The sequence below is a fragment of the Crocodylus siamensis genome, chromosome 4, assembly GCF_052110815.1.
Source record: "Crocodylus siamensis isolate JL-2025a chromosome 4, ASM5211081v1, whole genome shotgun sequence".
Lineage (NCBI taxonomy): Eukaryota > Metazoa > Chordata > Crocodylia > Crocodylidae > Crocodylus > Crocodylus siamensis.
The window spans coordinates 214,137,695-214,164,242 of NC_143398.1; the positions used below are offsets into that span (position 1 = coordinate 214,137,695).

At 41.6% G+C, this 26,548-nt stretch overlaps 1 protein-coding gene across 22 annotated transcripts in view; it reads left to right on the forward strand.

Moving 5' to 3' along the window:
- BAZ2B (bromodomain adjacent to zinc finger domain 2B) overlaps positions 1-26,548 on the forward strand; it is a 296,517-nt gene that overhangs the window by 246,192 nt on the left and 23,777 nt on the right. For 21 of the 22 annotated variants that reach the window (XM_090045644.1, XM_090045643.1, XM_090045645.1 and 18 more), the window contains 7 exons: positions 3,907-4,047; positions 4,793-5,047; positions 5,784-5,998; positions 8,413-8,487; positions 14,513-14,756; positions 17,496-17,558; positions 22,864-23,008. In XM_090045644.1, the coding sequence (XP_089901770.1) occupies positions 3,907-4,047; positions 4,793-5,047; positions 5,784-5,998; positions 8,413-8,487; positions 14,513-14,756; positions 17,496-17,558; positions 22,864-23,008 (1,138 nt within the window). The remainder of the gene's footprint in view (positions 1-3,906; positions 4,048-4,792; positions 5,048-5,783; positions 5,999-8,412; positions 8,488-14,512; positions 14,757-17,495; positions 17,559-22,863; positions 23,009-26,548) is intronic. The other variant, XM_090045636.1, reaches the window with a different exon arrangement.

Sequence of the window (26,548 nt, forward strand, 5' to 3'; positions counted from 1 at the left end):
TATGCATCTTGATGGCTTCCTTATTTTTATTTCCTTCATTTGCAAAAATAAAGAAAGGCTGTTTTAACTGCATTATATGGTATGGTTTGCCTGTGATAGCAGATGACTGTGACCAAAAAGGTCTCTTCTGAACCTATGTCCTATGCCAACTTAGCAGATTCAGTCTAAGAGGTGAGAGTCAGGCTGTGTTCTTCCAGTCTTATCCCTGTAAGAAACATTCTGCACCAGTAATTCACTCAATAATTTTTCTAAGGAAGAAGAAACAGTAGAAGAATTCAGCTCACTCTCTCCTGTAGCTGCATTAGTTCTGTGCTAAAATTGCTAACAGAAGTAAAAGGTATCAAATGTTTATTTTAGTAAAATGAGCAGATGCAAGAGTAACTGTGTCACTTTTAAAGATAACTTTCTAACCATAACTGCTTTGAACCATAATAAAAGATTATTTTTTAAAAAACACTTATTCTTCCTTTTTCAGAACTGGCCATTGTGGTTCCCTCAATATCAAAAATAAAGTTGCTAGTAATGTGTAAGACATAGAATATTACCAAACCAGTGTGAGGAACTGATGAAGCAAGCTGCAGCTAAGGACTAGTTAACCAGAATTAGTCATTTAGGCTGCTTCCAGACATAGACCCCACCCCCCATGGCACTTTAACTGAGCCCAACACACGCCCAGAAGAGGCAGAATGTTAGTTGCACCAGCTTTCTCAAAGTCTGTAGAGATTGGGCACTTCAGTGGGGCTTTTTTGGTGCTTTTATCTAATAGCTGATTGAATCAGCCTTAGCTAAAAGCTCCAAAAAGTCCCACTGAAACTCCTGATCTCTACAAACACTGTGGAGCCGGGTCAAATTAATTTGCTGCTGCTTCCTGTAGAGTACGGTTTTGGTGGGGGAGGGAGTTTTCCCCTGTTTGTCAGCACCCTTAAATTCCAGGTGTGCTCTGTTCCCATTTTATAGTCTGAGGAGAAGGTATGATTTTTGTATGCAATTTTAATGCACAGTAGCTTTCTAGGGACTTAGCTATCCTTATTGAGCAAAACATGAGTAAGTGAGGTCCCACAGGCAAAAATTTTGTAGGTTTAAGGATGAGCTTCTCAGCCAGGCAGTGCCTTGGCAGCATCTAATATAGGGCATATAGGTTGATGGCTATGGCTGCTTCATTTTTCCATTTGAAATCATGGGCCGGAAGAACATCCCTGTTCCCAGGCCTACTGGTCTCTTTCTTGGCTTGCCCACAGTCCACATTTAAACACACGTAGCACAGTTAAAATACCTGTGGTGACCTTGTGCAGCCACCAGGTGTGCCCCAGGATATGCTCTTTACAGTAAGTACCCAGTCTACTTGAATAACTCTCCAGGAGTCCCTTCAGCTAATAATTATACTTGCTTCAAAGTTGTTTTTCCCCTCCAGTTTGTGATGGTGCAGTGAAATCCCATGCTTTGTGAAATCATAGTGCTTCACTTTAGAATCAGGAAAAGGAGTAATTTGTGGGGTCAGGGTTAGGGTGGAAGAGTAACTGTATTTTATTCATCCTCAAAGAGTAGACAGACACTTTTTCTGTCAACTCAGTGCAGCTCCGCAAATTTGTCTCAGTTTGGATCAGCAGCACCCAAGTTATTCCAGTTTTGTGCAAGTTAGTCAGGTTGCTGAAGGGATTTTTGTTATGGGGACAAATAAGTCTGAGTGAGAGTACCAAGCTAATTTGAACTGTGGGAAGAGATCAAGAATGTTGTGAAATCAGTTAGGCCCATTGTACGGCCTGTGGTCGCAAGTGGTGAAAGGTTTGTGTAGTACATATTATGGAACCCTAACATTTTTAACGTTAGGCTATTGAAGATGTATTTACTTGTTTTTTTGTGATGGGGAGATAATTGATATTGGTAACAGAGGAGTCGAAGGTGATTCCAAAGCCTATGTATATTTTCTGATTAAGTATTTTAAATTCCATATTTGTTGTGTAGAGCTGTGTAATTAATCGTGTGTGCAGAACAGGCAATGCCAGTGTCAGCAAAAGGAACAGTAAGGATTTGTATGAATGACTGTGGGACATGGGCTGATTGTGGGCTTTGTCTAAGGCGGCAGAACTGCTAGAAACAGGATGAGGGAGGGGAGGGGACAGGAAAGGTCAGGAGGAGAAGACCTGTGATGTGATGTAGTTATACAATGTGAGGTGACATAAATTCATAAAGTGTTTGAGGAGCAAGACAGGAAAAAAAAAGAGTGCTTGACAGCCTTTTTCTTTTCAGGGTGTGTCCTGTCTGTCTGTCTGCCTGTCTGTCTGTCTGTCTCTAGATATATAAAATGCCCAAATGAATATTCAGTTGTGAGATTTTTGCATGCTTCAGTGCGTAGGAAACAAGGCCAGACGCTCTGTGATTTAAAACACAAAAATAATCTTTTAGTGCTAACGCTGAATACACTGACCTGGTTTTATTATAAAAATAGTCATTTTAAATAGAAATTAAAAGAAAAGAGGGGCAAGGACATTAGTTTTAAAATATGTTTTTGCAGGCCAGAGCATTCATATTCATGGTCTCATTATATATCCTTCTTTCCTTATCAAGTGCTACTTGAGTGCTTTAGTTTGACATAGCATAGTCGTTTAAAAATTTCAGAATCCATTGGTTTTTAAAATGAATGCAGCTCAAGACAGATACTGGAGAAAAATATGGCACCTTAAAATTAAGCAATTTATTTGAAGCTGGACTTGATATTAAACTGTATAAATATGAGTAGTGATTAGCTTAGGCACTAGGTCTTACTGCTTGTTCATATCACTAGATGTCTTCATAGACATTCTTAAAAATAACTTTATGAACATCTAAAGAAGTTACTGGTTTGTCTTAGCGATTATGTGAGGTTTTGGCTTATTTTGACTAGTGAAATTGTTTCATGTTTGTGATCCATATGAGTAAGTTAAATCAAACACAGTATGAGGTGCTTTTCTACATGTAGCTTTTCACTATCCTCCTTCCATCCTGTGTGTCACACTTTTCTGAATAGCTAAGAGTAATAGATACTGCCATGTTTGACTGGTGTCAGGTTTTCCCTATGTTCTCCAAAGAAAAGAGAGCTTAGGAAAGTCTTCTGGATGAATGGTGTTTAAAGGAATAGCAACATATTCCATTGGCACTGTTAGGACAGCATTTTGGGGGTATTCGGCAACAGTGAAACAACAGGGTGCATTTGTTGTTGCCTACTAAAATACATAGCTCATGCTGTGTGACTTGAACTGTAGTTTTTTTTCACATTTTTGTAAACAATACCACTGTTGCTGACTGGCATATCTGCAGTCAGATTTACATTGGATCATATAGCTGGTCCTGCTGTGGGAGTATTAGAAATTACACATTCTTCAGGGAAGATGCAAGAATGACATAATGTTCTGGACTTTTGTGTTCTACAATAATCCTCTTTGGGTCAGATGTGTTTGGGTAATACATACATATATCCAGCCTTTCTACTTGGTAGCCTTATATTGTGGGTAGCCATTTACCAGACATTCATACCACGCAGAATCTTTTGCACATAATATGCTGAAGCAAAAATTATCAAGTTTTAATTAAGCTTTGGTGCCCCTTTCAGAAAGATTGCACCAATGTAGATCACAGTCTGCATAGGGTACTGTGTTGAGCATGGAGAATGCCATTAAATATCCATTTCTGTGTGGAAAGCAGTCAAAATTTCTCCCATGAATCTCAGGTCTGCTTAAAGACAGGCTGATTTCTTTCTGTTTGTGCTACTGGAAAGAGTGGCTTTCCCCCTCCCCTTTCCTCTAATCCAAGTGCTTTAATTGCTGTGGTGATTATTAAGATTATGTAACTAGTGCTTTTCAAATTCTTAAATTGTTCCATTGTAAGTATAATATGTGGGTTTAATTTTCTATCCTTTCTGTTCTATTTAAGGAGAAAGAGCGGTTAAAGCAAGAGAAACGTGATGAAAAAAGATTAAATAAGGAGCGTAAACTGGAGCAGCGACGATTGGAATTAGAAATGGCTAAGGAGCTAAAGAAGCCTAATGAAGATATGTGCTTAGCAGACCAGAAGGTAATCATAATAATGTAATTTTACTTTTTATTTTCTTGCCCCTTTTAAGGCTGTTTCTCTTGTCTGACTTTTCTGTCACTGACAATAATTAATTCTTTCAACTGCAGTCACCCTGCAAAACATTTCAATTTTACCTCATGTAATTAAAGACCATGTATATGGTACTAGCTATGTACTTAGTTTAAGGAATAATTTGGGAATTCTGCAAATACTGGAGCAATTTTTTTTAGTTATCTAAGGAAACTGTTTTTGAGGGGCCCTAAATGCTGAACATGTATGGTGGCTTGAAAACATTGCAGAAGTCTGCATGATTGTTAGTTACAGCATTGCAGCCTGTCACTCCATGAACCCTAGCCAGGGACTTTTCCATCGACATGGCTTCTCCTGAGGCTAATTTCCCCAATACTGTTCTTCTCCCAAATCTGTGGGTTCTTATAATTCCCTTGGCACCTATCTGTCTCAGATCCTGCCTCTCTACCAGAAAGCTATTCACCCCCTCCCCCATGTCCTAGTATTTTCTCCCACTTTTATAGTGTTTCAGCTCAAAGTAGAGTCTGCAAGCCTCACCTGTTCCAAAAAAGTTGCTTTTGATTAAACTGTTGCTTCCTACAATGTATGAAAACAGTGGAATACTGTCACAGTGCAGTCTAGTCCTCTCTAGTTTATATCAATATTAACTGTTGTAAGTGAAGCTAATTTGAAAGATTACTGCTGAACCTCTTATTCATTTACTTTGATTTTTCAGCCTTTGCCAGAGTTGCATCGCATTCCCGGCCTCGTTCTGTCTGGAAGCACATTTTCAGACTGCCTCATGGTGGTGCAGTTCTTGCGTAACTTTGGCAAAGTTCTTGGCTTTGATGTGAATATGGATGTCCCTTCTTTGAGTGTTCTTCAAGAGGGTTTGTTAAACATAGGGGACAGTATGGGAGAAGTACAAGACTTACTTGTAAGGCTTGTCTCAGCTGCTGTTTGTGATCCAGGAGTAGTGACGGGATACAAGGTAAAAAGAAGTCCTAAATACCCTTACAGTAGTAAACACATAACGTGAATTAATATATCACCATTAAAATCACCTGTTCCTCCTTAAAACCTCTCTTTCTTGGATTCCTGTAAACTCTTTTTCTGGTCTTCTATTTTGTTGATCACATTTTCAGTGTTACCTTAAACATTTCTTTTTTCCCCTTCCTCTCGGCCTCTGCTGATATCCTCTTCCCACTCTTGTCTTTGATCATTTCATTTCTTTCTCCAGATGCATCTTCTCTATGATGTCATCACCTTTATGGGAATATCTTTTTCTCCTCCCTTTACTTTGAGCTTCACACTCAGCTTCTCAACAGCTTTTGTTTCTCCTTCCAAAATAGGTTTATCTCACTTTATTCATGTTTTCAAATTTTGCTTGAAGTCATGATTCTCTTTTGTACTCTTTCTCTAACGTAACCTTCTCTTTGGGCCCTTTTTACATGTTAAGAATTTTAGTAGCCAATATCTATCGGGTCTGGAAAAACACCAGTTGGCACATTTGGCTGATTTAACTTACTTCATTAACAAAAGCGTTACATCGGTTTTTAGAAACACGCAATGGGTGGACGAATTTTGATGTATTCTGCTGCTCCAAATCAATAATAATCTAAGCTTTATTTTTTCTTCCCTGTCTGGAGTCCCAAAATTAAAAAAAAACAAAACAAAATAACATATTGCTGTAATTCTGTTGTTTTTTATATACTTTTTATTTTTAGGCCAAAACTATTCTTGGGGAACATTTGCTGAATGTTGGTATCAATCGAGATAACGTTTCTGAGATTCTGCAGATATTTATGGAAGCTCATTGTGGGCAAACTGAACTTACAGAAAGCCTAAAGACCAAAGCCTTTCAAGCACATACTCCAGCTCAGAAAGCATCAGTGCTTGCTTTCCTTGTTAATGAGTTAGCATGCAGCAAAAGTGTTGTAAGGTAAGATTATCCTAACCCTTAATGCGTACAAATATGATCTTATGCATTTTGTACCGTTTTGTATGCATCATATTTTGTTAAGCAGGGACTTGGTAACACTTATTTTATCAAAAGCCATAGGGTAATATCTGTATTAACATCCTTTTTAAAATATATACACAACTTTTGCTGTATAATTACCTTGCAGAATTTGAAATTTTCCAGAATTGATTTGCGCTTCAAGATGCTATTCTTTTCAAAGCATTGGCCAGAATGTCTGTAGCTGTTTTTGAGCTACAAGAGAAGGTTGATTATAAAGAAATGTTTTTTGGGGGTAACTCAGAAAGATTGAACATTAAGTTGTCTTCAGTATCCTGTTTTGGGTTTTTTTGTTTTTCTTTTAACCCTGTTAGGCCCCCTCTACATTACACTGAAGGTGTGATTATCCAGGTAGTTGCACTTCAAGTTGTGACCCAGCTACATGTTCAACCAAATAATGCCATGATAAAACAAGCAATAAGCTACAAAGTTATTCTACAAAAAAAAAAGTAATAACTTTGTAGCTTGTTGCTATGGCACTATTAATTAAACATGTGGCCCAGTGTTCCCCTGTGGCTAGGAGTCCCATCAATTGAATGGCTCTCAGCTACAGGGGTGTACTATCCCCTGCCAGTCCCACAGCTGACAAGGCTGGCAGTGGTCCCAGTGCTGCCCCTGCTGTGAGCCTTGTCAACTGTGGGGCTTGCAGTGGGGAGAATGCTGTCATTGCTGTGAGCTTCATTCGCTGCGGAGCTTGCATTGGGGAAAGGTCATTGGCTGTAGGGTTCACAGCGGTGTCAGTGCTCTCACCACTGCGAGCCCCACACCTCCTGAGGCTCTCAACAGTGGCAGCTTTCTTCCCTTAGCCGCTGCTGGGAGCTCTGCAGCCAACAAGGCTCACAGTGGGACCAACTCGGGGAATGCTGCCCCTGCTGCAAGCCCCATCAGCTGCAGGACTCTGGTGCAGGCAGAGCCTGGGATTTTGATCCCAGGCTTCTGCTGCACTGGTGATAAGATGCAGTGGGATCTAATGTGCTATCCCAGTCTTGCCTCCTGCCCAGTCTACATGTCTAGAGGAGCCCTTTAGAAAGTACTCTCACCCTGCATAACATTTAGGCTAACAGCTGAGATGAAAAAGCTGTTTACCCTTGTATTCCTTTGTAATAGTTCAGAAAATCATAATTTATTTTAGTCAGTTAATGATAACCTTTTGTATAATTATTATATTAAAAGTATATTAACATGAAGTTAAGGCAGCAAAGACAAGTTCTCAGAAGTAGGGAACACCAAACTTAAGAATGCTTTTTGTAACCTGAATTTGATTTCATTTTGCATATGAAGTATGATGCAATCTTTAATGATGTAACTGCATTTTTTTTCACATGAGCCTTGCCTCACTCATTGCCCAGGATTTGCCTTGGGAATCAATCAGGGTTGTGTGGTGAAAAATGAAAGCTGCTTTATGTAGTATCTTCTGCAGCTTTTGTCACCAAAGGAGAAGTGCATGGAGTGGTAAAGGCAGGAGATTTCAGGAACAGAAAAGATGGTTTCATATTTAAGGTGACTAAATGTCTTGTTTGAAGGAATGGACTCTATCCCTGCCTCTGCCACAGAGTTCTGTTGTGTTGCTGGTTAAGTCACTTAAGCCAAAATGTGTCTTAGTTTACCACTAACTGCTGTGTTGCATATTTTCTGGATGTCAGTACATGAAACACTAAGGCCAGATTTGTGGAAGTGTTCATCATTCAGGACTGAAACAAATTTGATTGGAGCTGTGATTTCAGCATATTAATGTTACAGAAGGCTAAGCACCGTAGAAAACTGGAGTCTTAAGTAGGGCACCAAAAATTAGTGGATGTTTTTGATAACCACCCTAATCTCTCTGTCTCAGTTCCCAGTGTGTAAAATACAGATATGACTGCCTGTTCTAAGAGGGTGTGGTGAATATAAATTCATTGACTTTCATGAATCACTCAGATAACATTATGAAAGCATGATAGAAATGAGCATGAATAAAATAAATGATGTTATATGCAATGAAATGATGTGTAGTAAATAAGGCTTGAGACCACACATTAAATGAGGAATATATAGAGAAATACTGGATTTGGTGAATGAGGGAGAGATCCAGTGGAAAGCTTGGCATGTAATTGTGTAATACAAAAACTCCACAAGGGGCTTAATTAAAGTTTTGCAGACAAACCTTAATTCTGGTGTTTTGTTCATAACTTTTGACTACTAGATTTTGCAACCTTAATGTTCTTTTAATTTTGATTTTGGGGGTGTAATGTATCTCATCCATATATAGTGTGTATGTCTAAGAGACAAACATACATACATTCACAGTTGGTGTTACTTCTTGAATTACTTAAAACTGGGGTTTTTGTCTTTGACAGTGAAATTGATAAAAACATTGATTATATGTCAAATTTAAGGAGAGATAAATGGATGGTTGAAGGCAAGCTGCGGAAGTAAGTTACATTTTCTTAAATATTACTAAGCTGCTTTTTTTCGTTAATTTAAATTTTTTACTATATAGCAGTTTTGTTCCGAAGACAAAAATCAGCTGATTCAATTATGTGTTAAAAAATCCATAACTGCAGTACTTAATTAAGATAGGATATGAATTTAGAATGGCCCAAGGCCAGTTTTTACAATCCATTAAAGATGCATGAGATTCAAAGGGGGTTGGTATGCTTCAAAATTGGAGGAAAGTCAAGTCCATTTTGCATTCTTTGAAAGAAGTAAAATAATTTCTTACTTGAAGGTTATTGGAGCTGTCAAATTGTTATTGACATTGGTAGAGCCTTATTGGACATACCAAACTTCTTAATTTTCATTTTGAAATGTGCTAATAAAGGACGTGATTGTCACAGTGGTCACCTTTAAAAATTGCCAATTACTTTGATAACTAAATTATATGCTACCTCAGTATTTGCAATACACTGTTAATGTTTGCTATGGAAAGTATAAAAAAAATGCAAATACCAGAGGTATTCTTATCTGTTTGCCTCAGGGAAAATTGGCAAGTTTTTAAGGGTCATTATTTTTATATCTGTTGTTTTCCCATCCTACAAAATGAAATTCCATACAGCAAGTGCAAAGGCTCCATTTACCAGGAAGCTAAAGGGCATAAAGACTGAATCACAGGAGGTATACGTAACCAGGCTCCGTGCCCTTTTCCTCAGTCACCTCTGCATCCTATCCAGGAAGCATTTAAATCCTTTCTTAGTCCTTGCTTCAGATACCTATGTTTCTAATTCTATTTTTCCCTTTTTTCCCTTTAATGTATCTCCGAAGGAAGAAGGAAGAAGTAAAGAAGAAGAGCAAGAGGGAGGTAGAGGAAAAAGACCCATAAAAAGAAATTGCAGGGGGAAAATATACTGTGGATCTCTACTCATATTTCAGATTCTCAGTCCAACCAAGGGATAATACATTTTATCTTTTGGGGAAACTGAAATCATTACCTCTTTATCTCATGGGCTCCAGCAGCCAGTGCCTCCTGTGAGATGTAGTTAAAATACTGTTGCTGAACTCTGAGGTAGCCCAGCTATCCTATAATGGGGTTGAATTCTTAGTTATCTTTATCTCCTCAAGGTCTGCTTAATCTTCTCTCTCTCCCTCCATCAAACTGTAAGTACAAGACTTGAGGACTTAGTCCTCCCTTTTCTTTCCTACTTCACCTGCTAAATATCAAGCACAGGGCTTTGAAAAAACCAAGCCCTTATTCCTTCCTGTGCTTACTTCTCTTCAGTAACTCTTCTTCCTTTTTTCTCATGTGTGAATGATGACTTCTAGCTACTCCTGCCCCCACCATTCAAATGTAAGTATCATGAGAGTGATTTGACGTGCTTTGTATGTTCAGGAAGGACTTCTGTAGGGCTACTGAACTTAAACCATCTCTCGGCTCTTTTTCTTTGGGATTTCCTTTTGTTTTTCTGCTGCATTCACTCCCACGTAGCAGAAGTACTTTAAAGAACTTACATTGATCAGCCTGAAATAACCCTCCCGTCTTTACTGTATCTGTTTGATATCTTTCTGTAGCATCTTGAAGACTGCCGGGGACCCTCAGAGAAGGCTGTACAGTGAGCATTATAGTCTGTCTGCCTCTTAACAGTGAATTTGCCTCTTCCTGCCCCACACTGCTTTTTCTGCCCAATTTTCAAATTCAGCCTAATTCTGAAGCATTCCAGTCTTTCAGCATATCGGTCAAGCTGATAATACACAGTCTGTTGACAGACTTGGTCTTGTAGCCAAGTGATAGAGCCCAAAGGAGAGCATCTTGGGGCCTGAGCACTGTTTATCATAGCAGCTACAGGGATATTGTAGGGGGAACTTGCTTCCATTCTCCTTTACTTCTCTCATCCTCTATATTTCCAAGGATAGACGTCTCTACCACTATGTTCATTCTGTTTCACAACCTGCTTACTGACCTCTTTGGTAGATGAGAAATGATGAGCTGCCTTCTAGTTCTTGCAAAGGTGGCCCCTAAGGCAGCGTAATGTTCCTCCATTCCACTTATATTTGCATCAGCCATGATACTGGCTTCCTTAATTAGATTTCCTTAATTGAATTTTTACATTGATAATGAAAACATTCAAAGTTACATTAGTGAGATGAACTATAAACAAACACCTGCTTCCCCCCCCAAAAATCCCTTAAAACCACAGTAGAAGGAATATATGTCCTCCCTCATTTGTTAGGGCATATGGGCAGACTGTTCCTTATTTACTTATTTCAAAGTTTCTTGCATCTTCCTTGGAAGGATATATACTAGTTACTGTTCAAGGCAGAATCCTGGGCTTGACATAGTGCTGCTTGTCTCTGATACAAACATTTCTATGTTGATATAGTTACCAGAGTGAAAAGTCACTTCTGATTATTTCTAAGTGACTGTTAGATATAAATAGCCATGAGCATTTGACTGGAAATGACCAGCATAAGTTCATCAGTTAGGCCAGTGGTCAGCAACTTTTTGAGGCTGTGGACTGGGTTAATTCAGTTTGGGTCAGAGGCAGGAGAGTAGGCCTGCACTAAGATCCAACCGCCACCATTGCTTTTCTCCACTGGGGCACAGGAAAGCAACTTCTCTTGACCCCTGAGTTAAGCCATTTTGTTGTCGATAGAAAAATTATAACTAAGGCCCACTGTCTCCTTTATTCAGGAGGGAGTCTTTGTCCTATCAGAAGAGATTAGTGGGCTGCAGTGTGTTATACAGCTCTTCTGTAGATTATATCAATGGTTAAAAAGTTGCAAAACCAGTGAGTTCAAGCTTCTGAACAATGCAGTGAGGTACTTCCCAAGGGCAGGGTCTCAAACAAGGTACATAGCTTCACATTTGCTGTTGCTGTGGGAAGCCCACAGTTCAGTTTATTAGCTTGCCTGCTCTTCATGACTTTCAGGTGACATCTCAGCACTTCTAACTATTGGACCACTTTATAAGGTATCTGGATTTGGGGGTGCAAAAGGACAAATCGGGTCTGAAAATTAAAGCCAAAAATACTTATTTCTTTTCCTCCTCTGATTCCATGAATATTACAAAAGGTCAACTCAGACAGGATTCAAGCCCTCTCTGCAGTATAGGTAGGTATCTGCCTATTTGTCCACATATCCTTCATTTCTGGGTATCATAAACCTTTCCTTAGGGTCAGCTCCCTTATCATAATATTAAGGATGTCTTTTTTTTTCATATGCTCCCTTCTGTACATATCTGAAAGAGAGGAGGATGAGCAATACAGCTTTCCAAGCAAGAGACATGTGTTCAGATGGAAACATTTTTAATTGGTCCTCTTAGAAACGGTTCTCGTTAAGAGGAATTAACAAATTATTCATTGAATTTGGGGGAGGGGCTTATAATATCTTTTAAATATAGATTCTCATTCTTGATGTCTGTGATTCTGTGAAAGAGAGCATCTTTGATTCATTTCTTCTCATTTTAAATATTAGGCTTTATTTGTTGGCTATCAGAGTAGTAATTTTTTTTTTTTTTTGCTTTCTGCAAATGTAGGCTTTTAATTTGATTTTAAAAAGTGGCCTTCTTTGTGCTCTCCTCTTCTTTTTTTCCCTAAGTACATAGGAAAGTTACCTTTACTGGTTATTAAATTTCCTTACTGCTGATCTTTTTTGGACACTTTTTTTTTTAGTTTAACTTGGGCTACTTATTCCTTACTCTGGTTAGGATGATTAACATGTAATCATTGACTTACGGCTTTGCTTTCCAACATAGCTGATAAAGACTCTCAAATTTTATTTATCCCAGAAGAAGGTAATGGTTCCTAAAGTCCTTACACGAATTACAAGTCCCATTTTTCAAGTGACTTAGGTTCGCTTTTAGTTGCATAGATGTTCAGTGATACTTAAGCTCTTAACTGCCCAAGCCATTTTTTAAACTGGGACTTAGTCCTTTGAAAATTTTGAAGTCTTTTAGAAAGTTTGAAAAGTGCTTTAGATTTGATGATCAGAACAAAAGTTTAAGACCCTCCTAACTCTCAAGTGGATTAACATTTAAGTATGTCCTTCCAGCAGGCAAGCAAAGGCCCTCTTTGAATGCTCACTAACAATCTTCTAAAGTAGTTATCACTTGGATCGTGACTGCTTAGGCAATGACGAAAAATCTGTTCTGCATAGGATGACTATGCAGTCCTCACTTCAGTCTTATCATACAGTACTGGCTAGGTCCATCAGCATTTTAAAGGGCTATATTTTTGTCACAGTGTTCTCAAGGCTACTGTTAAGAAGCCACCTACTTTAACAGTGGGCATCATAGCCACTTGCTGTATGGAATATTGTTTTGTAGGACGGGAGAAGAGGGGAAGTATGACAAGGAAAAATTACAAAATGGTAATTGTGTTTGTCGTACTCCACTTTTCCCATCCTATTTCCTTCCCTTCATCTCTTACAAAATCTTTGCCTTTGTGCACACATTTATTTATCTCCTCTAAACCAAGTATGTGCTTTCTGCTTTTAAAATGACTGGTTGAGCCTGGCTGTGTATACCTCCTGTGATTCAATGTGTTTCCCTGCTAGCTTCCTGGTAAATGGAATCATAACATTTGCTGTGTGGAATCTTGTTTTGTAGACTTTTAGTAGAAGAGGAAAGTCTACAACAACCATAGTTACTGGTATGTAAGTTTCCATTTTCTCTGACAGAATTAAAACAAAGACTTTGCTTTATGTCCTATGGTGCTCAACCTTTTTCCCTGGTGGGCCAGATAGGTAGTGCCTAATCTGACTGCAAGCTGGATGCAGGTTCAGATCCAGCATCTGGGACTGTGCAGTGGGCACCATCCAGCCATGTGGAGGAGGGCAGCCTAGCCCCATGGGGGGGGAGGGGGCTTCACTTGGCCCAGAAGGGGGGGTGGGGTAGCAGTGTGATCTGGCCAGGGTGGTGAAGGGGACATGGTTTGGCTCTGTGGAGGTTAGGGGGCATGGCCAGCTCCACCCCAGCCCCATGGAGAAAAACGGGGAGGGACACACCCCTGATCTGGCCCCACAGGGGAGGAGGCATGGCCCAGCCTCATGGGGGGGAAACGGGGTGTGGCCCGGCCCTGCAAGGAGAGGAAGGGACATGGGGGGGGGGAAGAGGGTTTGGCTCGGCCCCAGAGACTACTGTTTTCTTTCGTAGGGGAAAGGTGGTGTGGCTCAGCCTCACTTGGCCCCACAGGGGAAGGAGGCAAAGCCTGGCATGGGCCAGGTACATGGGGCTTGGGGTTTGGATATTTGGCAGGAAGGAGTGTGGCCATGTTAGTGGCCACCCCTCCCCTGCCGCCAAATTTCCTGGCTTGTGGGGTGCCCCACAGGCTAGATCCAATGGCTCTGCAGGCTGCATTTGGCCCACAGTCTGGAGGTTGAGCACCCCTTGTTTAGCCAGTTAACAGTCCTCAGAGAGAAAGTTATGCCTAGAATGTGAAAAGATTAACTTCAGCACAACAACTAATCTAAAAAGTAGAATAAATACTCTTAGGCAGGTTCTTACTTTAAATTACAGAATCAAAGGTCAAGTTTATCATCACCCTATCAGTGTTAACATTAGTACTTGTAAAGCTGTTTTCTTTGTCTATTTCATTGTAGCAGTTCTCAGTTCTCCCAGACGCATGTTTCTGAGTGGGCTCTTCAAAAACGTGTATAAAATAAAGGAGAACTTACAAGAGGAGAGAAACTGAAGTGGAGTCTTGCTCTCCAGCTTATAGGACTGGCTGTTTAAAATTACTCTTGTCCTGCATGTTTTTTATACAGGAGTTCAGTTATTCAATAAAATTCACCTTGCAGGCAGTACTGAAGATGCTTTAAAAGGCCAGAATACTATATGAAATTCTCTATAGCCTGAATTTTTCATGTGTTAGTCAGCGGCAATAAACAATGAGACAACAGAAGATTGCTGCCAGACAGAAGTAAATTTGAGACCTAAGTGAGCAGTGTATGTTGCAATGATATAGATAAGAATATGTGTAACCTGTAACAACAGTCAATACTTTCATTTGCTTATCATGTTTAAAGGCTTAGAATCATTCACGCTAAGAAAACTGGTAAAAGAGATGCTACAGTAGGAGGTGATATAGGAGAAGAACAGCATTCATTGGAAACACCCACGCCAGGCCGTAAACGGAGACGGAAGGGAGGAGACAGTGATTATGATGATGATGACGATGATGACAGTGATGATCAAGCAGATGAGGATGATGAGGATGAAGAAGACAAAGATGAAAAAAAGGGAAAGAAGGCTGAAGTCTGTGAAGATGAGGTGGATAATGATAATTTATCAGATAACTCAATTCCTTTAAGTTTAAACTAGTGGTTCTCAACCTTTTTAGACTTGATGCACGTATCAGAAAATGCCAGCTTAGTTTTCACTCATTTTTTGACTACAGAAAAATAATAGAGCAATTTTTCTGTTGTAAAGAACAATAAGAAAGACCATAACAGCTCAGAATACTTTTAATACTATGGATTTCTATTTGAAATCTGTGGGTTTATATTGTGAATCATGTTTATACACCTAACTGCTAATGTTGTGAGAGAAGTGAGTGTGCCACTTCCTTTTCTTTACTTTTTTTAAGTGCTTGATATTTTAAGTTTGCCGGCCAGGCACTATTTTTCTTTATTCTTTAGCTAAAGTAGACAGGTAATCCTTGCCTTTTTTTGTTGTTGTTGCTTATTTGCTTTGGTTTACTCATTATTTTCCTGATTCTTGCAAGACTCCCTTCCTACTGTCTGATGTACACTCTTCGAGAAGGAAAAAAGATTATATTAGACCTAGAAAGCCAGAGGTTTTTAGCCAATAAATAAGAAAGTAGCTTTCACAAAGTGGAGAGTGAAAAAGTTGTGTTAATTAGCATGATAGTTTTAACTTAGTAATAGAATTACCATGAATAGGAAATAATAGCTACTGTAAAACTGAGATGTAAGGTGTGACAGTAGAACTTAAGTCTTCACAAATTCTCCAGGTTGGTGAGAATAAAAGAAGGATCTTTTCCTATTTTACTCTGTCTACTTGATTGCCTTCTCTTACATTTTAATAAAGCAGAAGATGGGTCATTCAAACTTTTTATTGGCTTATTAAACTGAGCTGCCTTTGTTACAGTCAAATTACCTTTTATAGGAATCCCACAGACTCTCTTAAGCCACACAAGTCCAACAACTTGGTCTAATGCAGGGGTTGCCAACGTTTTTGGGCAGAGTGCCAAAACCACCCACAATATCAACTTTTAAGATGTTGGTGTGCCGGGGCAGAGAGCAAGAGAGTTGGGAGAGGCCTGATCCTTGTTGTGGCATCATAGCCTTGGCTTCTTCCCTGCTGTCTGGCCCAAGGCATGCATGTCAAGCAACATGCCTATGTGCACCATGCTCTGGCATCTGTGCCAAGGACTACCTACCCCTGGTCTAATGGATAAAGCCAGGGAAAAGACGCAAGAAATATTAAAAACTAGTACTGGCTTTTACACTAACTTGCTGTTTGGCCTCCAACAAATCACTTCATTTCTTTATGTCAGTTTATCAAACTAAAAGTGGGAATATTCCTTCACCTACAGTACTTTGCAGGGGTGTTGTGGGGGGTGGTTAATAATTGCACAAAGCTTTATATGCAAACTAAACTTTTTAAACAGAAACTAAACTTTAGTTGAGAGAATAGGCCTCCTTGCTACTGTTCTGGATTTTATTTGCATAGAATTGGGATTTAATCATCCTGTCCTTGAATTGAAGATATACTATCTAAAAATCTTTGTACATTAGTGGCTCCATAAGCAAAAAGAATGAACCTTTAAAAAATATAATCCTGGGAAAAAAAAACTCTATTGGGAATGAGGGACTTTCAGCACAGGAACGTAAGGAACCTTTTCTGTTCTTTTTTTTAATCTTTCGTGGAAAAAGCTTGTTACTTCCTAGTTTGGTAAAGATCTGTGTGCTGTCTCTTTCTGGGATAACACATTCCATTGCAGACCAGGGTATGTGTGGTGTTTCCGAATGCTGCCTACTGGAATGCCTTTGTTGAGCCAAGATGTACAAACAGAACTTCACACAAGGGGAAAACAGTTATTTTACAGATTAGTGAAAACTTATTTCTGTGCAGAGTGCCTGCTTCCCCACAACCTCCTTGGCATAGTTATTTATTGAGGCACCATTGTATAAACTGAATTTAACTGTGATTTCAGTTTTGCTTTTTAATTAATCTTGCATATGTACATAGTTTCACACACTGAATCACATGACAGAGACTACTGTTTTCTACTTTGGGGCAAGGAGTAATTAAGAATCAATAAGATTCTTTAAGAATCAATAAGAGGAGAACTGGTATTTATCATACCAGATTTGTCATTTGAAGTGACTTTACAGTTTCTTGTGACTAGACACGAGTCAAGCTCTCATATTTTGCAAAGACTAATCAATCAGATTCTAACAGACTCCATTATTTAATGGGGGTAAAATGTTTAAAAATGAACTTTGAAAGAACACAAAACTTTTTCAAATCTAAATGACTAGATTACATAGTTTTAAGTATTAACCTGAAAATTGAATTAGTTGTTCCAGTAAAAAGACATTTTCAACGAAGTCAGTTGGTCAGCCACTCTCCCTGCATGCATATGTGTGGGATTTCGTGGCTACTTTATTCAGTAGGCAGTAAGAGTAGGCAGGTGGGGCACCAGCCTGGGTACTAGTTTAGAGAGGTTGCAAGAATGATGGACGATGCCCAGAACACAAAAATGCTCATAGGCCTCTGACTTCATTATGCATTAAAGGAAGTAAAGAATTATTCTTCTGTTATATTTCGCGTAGCCAAACATGCTTCCTGTAGATTTCCATCTGCCCTCAGATGGATGCACACACTTAGTCCATTGGAGCTGCATCCATGTGGCCTAGGGTAGAATTTGCCTCACAGGTTTGATGCTACTTTCATTACACAAATCATTCTACTGTATAAGTTGTAAGTTACACAAGCCTGATGTCCTGAAATATACTATCATAATGTATTTCTTGGTTGTAGGATGATGGGGACCAAATAGCAAGTGTTGAAGAGCTAGAGAAACAGATTGAAAAACTGACTAAGGTGAGAGATTTCCATCAATTTTAGCTTTATTATTTTTATAAAAATTTGCTCATTCACTACTGTGAACTAGAATGTAAGTAGTTGCCTTGGTGATCCACATTCAGATAAAGGGCATGAGGGCAAACATTTAACCAACTGGTACTGGTGTTTGTCCTAAGTGCCTGGGTCACTTAGAACATTGGGAATTTAAACTGAGGTTGAGGATCTGGTATAGTAAGGGTTTAGACTCGAAGGAAACCTGTTGATATTTCCAGTAGGGCTGGAAAACGATTACAAAAAATTAATTACAATTAATTGGAAGATTAAAAAATAGCTGCAATTTATTCACAATTTTTAATCACACAGTTATACAACAGTCAGCACCCCCACCGCAACAGCCCAGAGCCCAGGCACCCTGTGGCAACTCCCTGTCACCACGAACAGCACATAGTCTCTGCTCCAACCCCATCCTGTCCCACACCTGCTCTGGACTTGCCCTGGCTGGAGCAGACCAGCCAGAACCTGTCTGAACAGCCCTGACCTGGCCCGCCATGGCTGCTCCAAACTCCACTTGACCGTGCTGAGCATTGGCAGTGGCCAGAAAGAAGCTGCTGCATGGAGGAAAAACGGCTTCTCCCTGTCACAGCTGCTGGGCCTTCTTGCTGTGGCCACCTGGAGTCCATGCCCAGGCTGCTCTGCAGCTCTTCTGCAATGCCACCACTGCCCCGCTGGGTGGCCTGGAGGTGGCAGTGATGGCAGAGGAGAAGAACTGCAGGGCAACCCAGACAAGGTCTCTGGGCAACTGCAGCAAGAACGACCGTGCATTGGTCAGGGAGAGGGGCCATTTTTTCCCTGTGCTGAGTAGCATTTTCTGCTGCTCAGCATTGGCAGGTGAGTCTGGAGCAGGCACAGATGGGCTGGGGTGGGGCCATGTTCGCAGGTTCCCACTAGTCCAGAGTTGGTTCACTCTGCTGGTCAAAACAATGTGCGCAATTAATGCTATTAAAAAAAATTAACATGTTAATTTGTTTTTGCGTTAATCACGTACGACAACTGTGATTAACTGACAGCCCTAATTTTCACACACAGATATTTCAATAGAAAAAAACATGTTAAAAATTTGGTATCTTACTGATATGCCTGCAGTTTGATTATTTTTGGAAACTGGTGATTAACATTTTTAAAAACTTGGCTCTTATACTAAAAATAATAAAAATGTATCCTACAACCCAACAAAAAGTACTTATTTAAATATTCAGTTACAGTTAAAAGAAGTTGTTACAGAGAGAACTTAAACTCTGATGGTTAACAATATTTTCAAAGAAGAATTTTTAAGCTACAGTATAGCTAGGGATAGAATCATTTTTTATGTTGTAGGTTACTGGTATTGATTGTGCACCTCATTGTTTATCTCCTGTAGCATATGTCAGTAATGATGATAGAATAAGCCTGTCTTTCTCCTGTGTCTGTGTCTAGGAATAAGTTTCTTTCACAAAGGCACCTTTTTCTTTGAGATATTACCTTTCCTCCTATTCTCCAAGTACTTGCTTGATTTCCCAACTTTATTTTTTTCCAAATGATCATCCCCCCAGCTAGGGACCAACATTCAAGAAACCTGAGCCTGAATTGATTCAATCTTTCAATCAATTAGTCTAACCTGCAAAGATTGAACAAGTTTGCAAGTGGATAGACTTTCCCTTTTTATTCTGGAAATGCATGCAGTGGTTCAGGCCTGAAGCCCAGGGGTGTTATAGCAATCCTCCCTTCCCTTTCACTGGGAAGCTGAGCTGAAGGGGGAGGGGACATACCCAGACACTTTTAGGCCTCAGTAAGACTGAAGAGGGGTTTAAACCCCCACCTTGGTCTACAGGGTTCAGAGGGTGGGGCAAGAGGGAGTGTGGCCAGACCCCTGTGACAGGAGGAGGAGAGAAGAGCTCCCTTACCGCCAGGAACAGTCCAGGCACATAGAGCTTCCCAGCCCCAGAGGTGGACTTGCCCCCCTCCTCCTTCTCCCCCTCTGCCACGGGGTGGGGAGGGGAGCTCTGTGTGGTGCAGGGGGCGAACTCTTCCCCCTCCTCCTCCTACCACTGCCTCCTGCTGCCATGGGGTGGGGAGAGGGGCTCTATGTGGGGCTGCCTGGCCCCGAGGGGGACTCTTCCCCCTGCTCCTTCCCTTGCTGCAGGGTGGGGAGGGGGGCTGTCTGCACTGCTGGGAGGGGTTCCCCCTTCTTCCCCCTTGCCCCCCACTGCTGTGGGGCTGGTAGGGAGGCTGCGTGCAGGGCTGCTTGGCCTCAGAGGGGGACTCTTCCCACTGTTTCCCACCCCCCACAGAGTGGGGAGGGGACTCTGTTCAGTGCTGGAGGGGAACTTTCCCCCATCCTCCTCTTCCCCCTGGCTACCACAGGGTGGGGAGGGAGAGCTCTGTGTGGCGCTGCCTGGCCTGGCTCAGTCTGGGTGCAGGGAGTGATTATCACTGAGCCACAGCCGCTAGGGATGGCTCCGCACCCACAGCCCAGGCCGGCCCTGCTGAGTCCTGGTGGAGACAGCTGCAGGGGCAGGGCCATCCACAGTGGCTGTGGCTGAATGACGGGGCTGAGCCCTGTCGGTGAGTGCAGCCTGGCCTGGCGCACGTAGGCAGCAACTGGCGGGGTGTAGTGGGCTACCTGGGCTGGCTCAGAGGTGCCAGTAGGCCTAGAATCCAGCAGCCTGCTGCGGAGGCTTGCTGTGGACCCACAAGCCTCTGCAATGCCTCCTAGGTGATCTGGGTGGCCTGCTGCCTGGCCAGCCACTACCTGTGCATGCTCTCATGAGGCCAGCCTGCGCTCACTGACAGGGTTCAGCCTCCCCGTCAGTGAGCTGCAGCCCCTACAGATGGCCCCACCCCTGCGGCCCAGCCTGGCCCCATTATATGGCTGCCTGAGCCATGGGGGGGAGAGGGGGGCATCCCTGGTGGCTGTGGCTCAGTAACAGCCACTTCCTGTGCCCAGGTTGGGCAGCACTGCAGAGTCCCCCTCCCTACCCCACGGTGGCAGAGAGAGAGGAGGAGGGAGGAAGAGTTCCCTCCACAGCATCGAACAGAGCTCCCCTCCCCATCCAAAGGGGGAGAAGGAGGGGGAAGAGTCCCTTCTGGGGCTGGGCAGCCCTGCACAGAGCTCCCCTCTCCACCCTACAGGGGCATGGAGGTGGGGGGCTACTCTGTCCCACCTGCAGTTCCCCAGTGGGAGGGGGACAATTAATCCCCTCCCTGCCCACTTAGCCTTAATGGTGCCGTACCAGAATGGCTCCAGTGGCAGGATGTGGCCAGATGCTGTCTTGCCATGGCCCCATTAAAGGTGAAAGGGGCAGGGAGGGGGTTAATTCCTCCCTCCAGCCTTGCCAGATTTAGGCATAAACTAAGTAAGCTTCAGCTTAGGGCCTCATGTTATGAGGGGTGTCTAAACCAACCCTCAGGCCGCGAAGGGTTGGCTGCCAGACCGGAAGTGACTGCGGACTGGCAAACCACAGCCCTGCAGAGCCAGGCAGAGGCCACGACTCCTCCCACACAACCCCGGGCAGCCATGGTTGAGGTTTGGGTCCGCCCTCCTGCCCAGGGGGTGGGGGTATCTTTACTTGTGTTCTGGCCAGAAATTCTGGCCACGGGGCTCTGTGCGGTGGTCCGCAGTTTTCCGGGCTGCTGCTGCTTCTGGTCTGCAGTTTGCTGGGCCGCAGAATAGAAAGGTTGGGAACCCCTAGCTTAGGACCCCAGCATGTCATAATCTGTCCCTGCCTCCATCCCTTCTGTGCTGCAGCTGGGGACTGCCAGCCCCTGCCGCCACCTCAGTCTCTGCTGCTCCTTGACAGACAGGCACAGCTGTGTTGGGAGAAGGAAGGAAGAATTAACCCCCTTCCTGCCCACTTTGCCTTAATGGGGCCATGCCAGCTGGTGTCTTGTCACATCCCCAGCACTGCTCAGGTAAAGGAACAGGGCTAGCCCTGCTCTCCAGAGCAGAGAGTGCAGCCCAACTCAGAGAGCTTGTTGGGATGCCGGAGGACTCTGGTTTAACTTAAATCAGGAAAGGGTCTGGGACAGAAGTTGCATAAACCAGTTTAACCCAAATTAGTGAAGTCTGAAACTGGCTGAACCCTCTCCCTCCCCTTCCCCCTTCCCACATCTCCCACCCCTGGGCTTAGTTGGCTAACATTGTATCGCGTGTAACCTAGTCGCATTCCCCTCCTCTCCCCCATCCCTCTATTGTTAGTCCCTCGCTCGGGCGCTTTGTATTTCCATATCAGCTTTGTCATCTTTTTTTGGATTCCCAATCCAAAACATCTACGAATAAAAGTCAGTCTGTATCTTAAACAAGTTTTGGCCATTTTGAAACTGTTTTATGTGCACTGAACTTACGTTCTGTTACAGGCTTAAACCAGTTTCTGATCATTTAAACCGGTTTATGTGCAACTTGTGTCCCTAGCCCCTAGCTTTTTTTTTTAGCTTTTTTCCGGTGCATTTAATTACAGTTAATCAGCTCCCAACCTTCCACCTCTCTAATGGAATTAAGTAATCAAATAGGATAAAAAGAAAAAAAGTTGATTGGTAGATATGGAAAATAGTATGCTGAAGATTCTGCTGTGTTTGGACTCTGCTGCTTTTATCAAACAGCTTGCATCTGATTATTAGCAAATTCATCCTGCCTAGCTTTGCCACTCCTTTTTTCCTGGTGCCAGCTGCAATAAACTGGCCATTCAGGATGCTACACTGCTTCCAAAAGTGCTAGTTTAGTGGAGTAAGGAGTGGGTAAACTAACTGATATTTGCGTTAGACTGCCCCCCTCCCAGAGACCTCTTTATGTTTAAAGATGGGCTCTATCTAAGATATTTCTGAACTGATTGATTTGTGAACCAATTGAAATATCTCATTAGATTCTCATCAGAAGCTACAGTATCTTACACTGCTCTGGCTAGCTTTAGTCCTCCATATTTGCTGTATTGCATAATTGATAAGATTTGAGCTTTTCTTGTGCAGTAAAATCATTGAGCCTGTTGTTCGGTGAAAGTTGGTAGTAAAAGGTAGAACATGTCACTTCAGAATTCATCCTTGAAGTAAAGCTGATACATACAAGATGAATCTAGAAATACTTGAATTGATTATTTAAAACCAATTTTGCTCTTTAAATAAAATAATCAGACTAGCAAAAAGAGTGAAATATCCCAAATAAAGCTTCTGAAAAACAGCATACTCAGATGGTTCATGAACTGTTGTTTTTTTCTAGCATTGAAGAGATGTTTTAAACGGTAACAATTGATTTTTTCCCCCCCACTGAATTATAATGCTATTTTTTTCTATACAGCAGCAAAGCCAGTACAGAAAAAAATTGTTTGAAGCTTCTCACGCTTTACGTTCAATGATGTTTGGTCAGGATCGTTATAGACGTCGATATTGGATTCTACCCCAGTGTGGGGGTATTTTTGTGGAGGGCATGGAAAGTGGTGAAGGTAAGAAACATGAAACAGTAATTCTAGAAATGGCCATACCAGAATTTAGCACAGATTAATTTAACCTATCTGCATTTCTAGTAATGGCCTGTATTTTCAGAAGGATAAAAACCCCACAACAGATCTATCTATTTGCACAGTGTTATTTGATGAGGCTAAGATAAATTTATTTCTATTGCTCAGTCTGTTAATTTACCTCTTGAAACAGAAGGTTTCAAGATAATTTTTGATGTAGCTAGTGAGGTCCCTGAGTTATATTTTTAATCTTAATATTCAGGTTCTTTTTAATCTTTCTGAACTATTTGTCTCCATTTCCTGTGACAATGTTTAGACTGACTATATAATACATGAAAAAGCACTTCTTTTTAACCATTTTAATTTATTTCCGTGTTTATGCAAGTATTTCAACTTATTATATATGCTTACAGATTTTTTATATATAAATGTTTCTGTGTTTGTGTGTGTGTGAAATAAAAATGAACACAATTGTTGTGCCATAAAATAATACCTTCCTAATTCTCTGCTAAAACAATACTTTATTTTCTAATCTACAGTGTAGTTTTGTTCTTTTTTACACACTGTATTCCAACTGAGGGGGCTTTGAAGTCAATTTCACTAAAACAAAAATAGGCTTTGCTCTTTGTCATGGGTACATGCTGACTATAATCATACTTCTTTTTCAAGATAAACCAATCCAGAATCTCACATCCAGTTCTATTTGAATTTTCAGGAATTCCCAATAGATTTTCCACAGACGGACCTAATTCTATGCTTTTGGTTCTAGAACAGATACATTTTTCAGTTCTGATTTGGATGCAGCAAGAAACTATTAATTTCCTAAAAGTTCAGCCTAATATGGCAAAAAGTCTCCCAAGAATAACTGAGCTCACAAGATTCCATGGAGAGGTCAATCCATGGAAAGATCTAACAAAAACATCCTCAAAGACTTTGGTTCCAAGTTAAACCTGACTCACACCTGAACAACAAAGCCTAGCCTAAATCTACTCCTGATCTCAAAAGCAGCATACTTTTATATATTTTCTGAAGGCACATCCTTCCAAATATCCATTCCATCATTGTATTATGTGGTGTATTAAGAACTTTTTGCACATAAGTAGATACTAAAAGTTGCATGTGATTAGATGTTAGGAGCTGCAGTGCATTTATTTCATTTCCCAGTTTACAAAATGACTTAAATTTATAAAAAAAAAAAAAAAAGCTGTGGTATGAGGGTGTTTTAGCCTATAGCGGGGTGGCCAGAATTACTCACCTTGTGAGCCACTTCTGATCCTCCACAGAAGTTCAAGAGCAGGAGAGTGGGGAAGGAGGAAGGGAGTGGGGGCTGAGTGACCCAGAGTAGAAGTGACCCTCCCTCCTCCCCTCCCACCACAGTGCTAAGCCCGCTCTGGTTTTCCCTGCAGGGAGCACACCCTAAAGTAAGTGGCATGGCTGCAGCCCCCACTCTGGGCACCTGAGCTGGCAGTCCTGGGAGAAGTGGGTAGGACTTAGGCCAATTTCTGGAGAGCCGTGAGTACTGAGCTAGTGAACTGCAGTTTGGCCACCATGGGCCTATAGTATCTCCAAATGCTTGAGAAACTAACATATGTACTTCTGTGGTGAAAAGTTTACCAGGACAAATGTGTGAGTCAGAGATGTCAAACTCAGTATAGGCTCTAGGCTGGATCCTGAGTGGTTCCAGCCCAGACAGTGTAGCAGCTGCTCCAGCTCTAGCTCCAGCTCCAGCTCCAGCATAGGGTATGCAGCAGCAGCTCCAGCTTCTGCCACATGCCGTGTGCCAGAGCTGCTACTGCCACCCTATGCTCCATGCTGTGGTGGCAGCTTTGGCTCCAGGACAGGGCATATGGCAGCACCTGCATGGGGCGGTGGCAGGATTGGCATCCAAGAAGCTAGGGCCACAGCACTGATGATGGGCCAAGCTTTTTGAGGGGAACTGGAGCTGTATCATCCTTCACTCACTCTCCTGCTGCTGAACATAACATCCAGCAGTACCCAAGGCCCCCGATTCTGTGACAGGCCACTTCCCCAACCCATGCATTCCAATTTCATGTTGCCCAGTGGGCCAGATAGAGGCTCCCTGACATGGATCCAGCCTGCTGGCTGTATGCAGGTGTCCCTGCTATAGGTACTTTTGAAGGATGGTTAAACTCCCAGCAAAAAACCCAGAGGTCTCATGTAAGAAGTTTGCTGCCTTTTTTTTCCCTAGCACCCATTTCCCCCCGTTCAATAACTTGCATAATAGTCAAGTTAATCCATGTTAAGAAGCTAAACATCTGAGATTGGAACCTTTGGTTTCTGTGTCTAAGTATTTGAAACATGAGGCATAGACCAATGAGCCATCTGCCCAATTATCATAAACCCTTCCTTCTTAAGAAGCTTTTTCATTTAGAAAAATCCAAGTTTTGGTACCAAACTCAGTACCAGTGGGGGGCACCTTAAAAATTCAAAAAGAACAATACAAAATTAAGGTAGTTAATTTTTCCATGCTTTTGTGTTTTTTTTTTCCCCTTGTTGAAATTATTCTGGTTTTGAAAAATGTGCAACCTCTGCAGGTGTTAACCAGCCACAGACCATAAACAGGACCCCTACTTATCTGTAATTGTGCAGCTGCACTAACTGATGCAGAAACTAAGCAAACAAATGTCTTCCATGCCAAGTGCCTGCCTCCCTTTCCTCCCTCTTCTCTGCCATGTTTCCCTTTCATTCTTTTCTTATGGAAGATTCTTACTAATGGTTATTGACACATACTAATAAAGGCTAAAAAAAGGCAGACAATTAAAGGGAGAATGGTAGAGCAGAAACCCACAACAACTTTTACCCCATTTATAAAAGATAAACCTCTTCACCTAAAAGATATTGAAGGCTGACCTGGGTGCTAAGCACATTGCTTTTGTATTTTAATTTGTTTATCTGTCTATCCTTAGCTCATATCGCTTATTTTAGCTCATTTTAGATGAAGATTAAAAAGTAAAAGCAACAAGCGTCTGGAACTAAAATTCACAGTGGGTGTGTCTACATGTGCGCATTTACTGCTCAGTAACTAAAATTACTGTGCAGTACGGGCATGTGTCTACATGTGCATGCCTGTACTGCGCAGTAAATATGGCAACTTATGGCAATTTGCATGTAAATTTGATACCTCCATCGTGCAGGTATCAAATTTATGCTCGATTAGGTACTGTGCAGTAATGCACGTGTAGACGCTGTACTGTGAAGTAACACTGTTTGGACTGACTTGGGACTAACTTCAGTTCCAAGCGAGTCCAAGCACAGTGTTAATGCTTTTTAATGGCTGTGCATGTAGATGCTGACCTATTCCTGCTTACTGCGCGGTAAATTTAAGCTGACTTAAATGCACATGTCCAGTCTGCTTTAATCTCTTTAATTATTAAAAAAAAAAGCAGAAAATGTCCTGTTTCATCTTTGGGAGACATCTGATCTATGAGCTAAGATTTGTTTCCCTCCCTCCTCCCTCTCAGTCCCTGGCTAGATGGGTGTGAATTTGGGGAAACAGCTTTTATA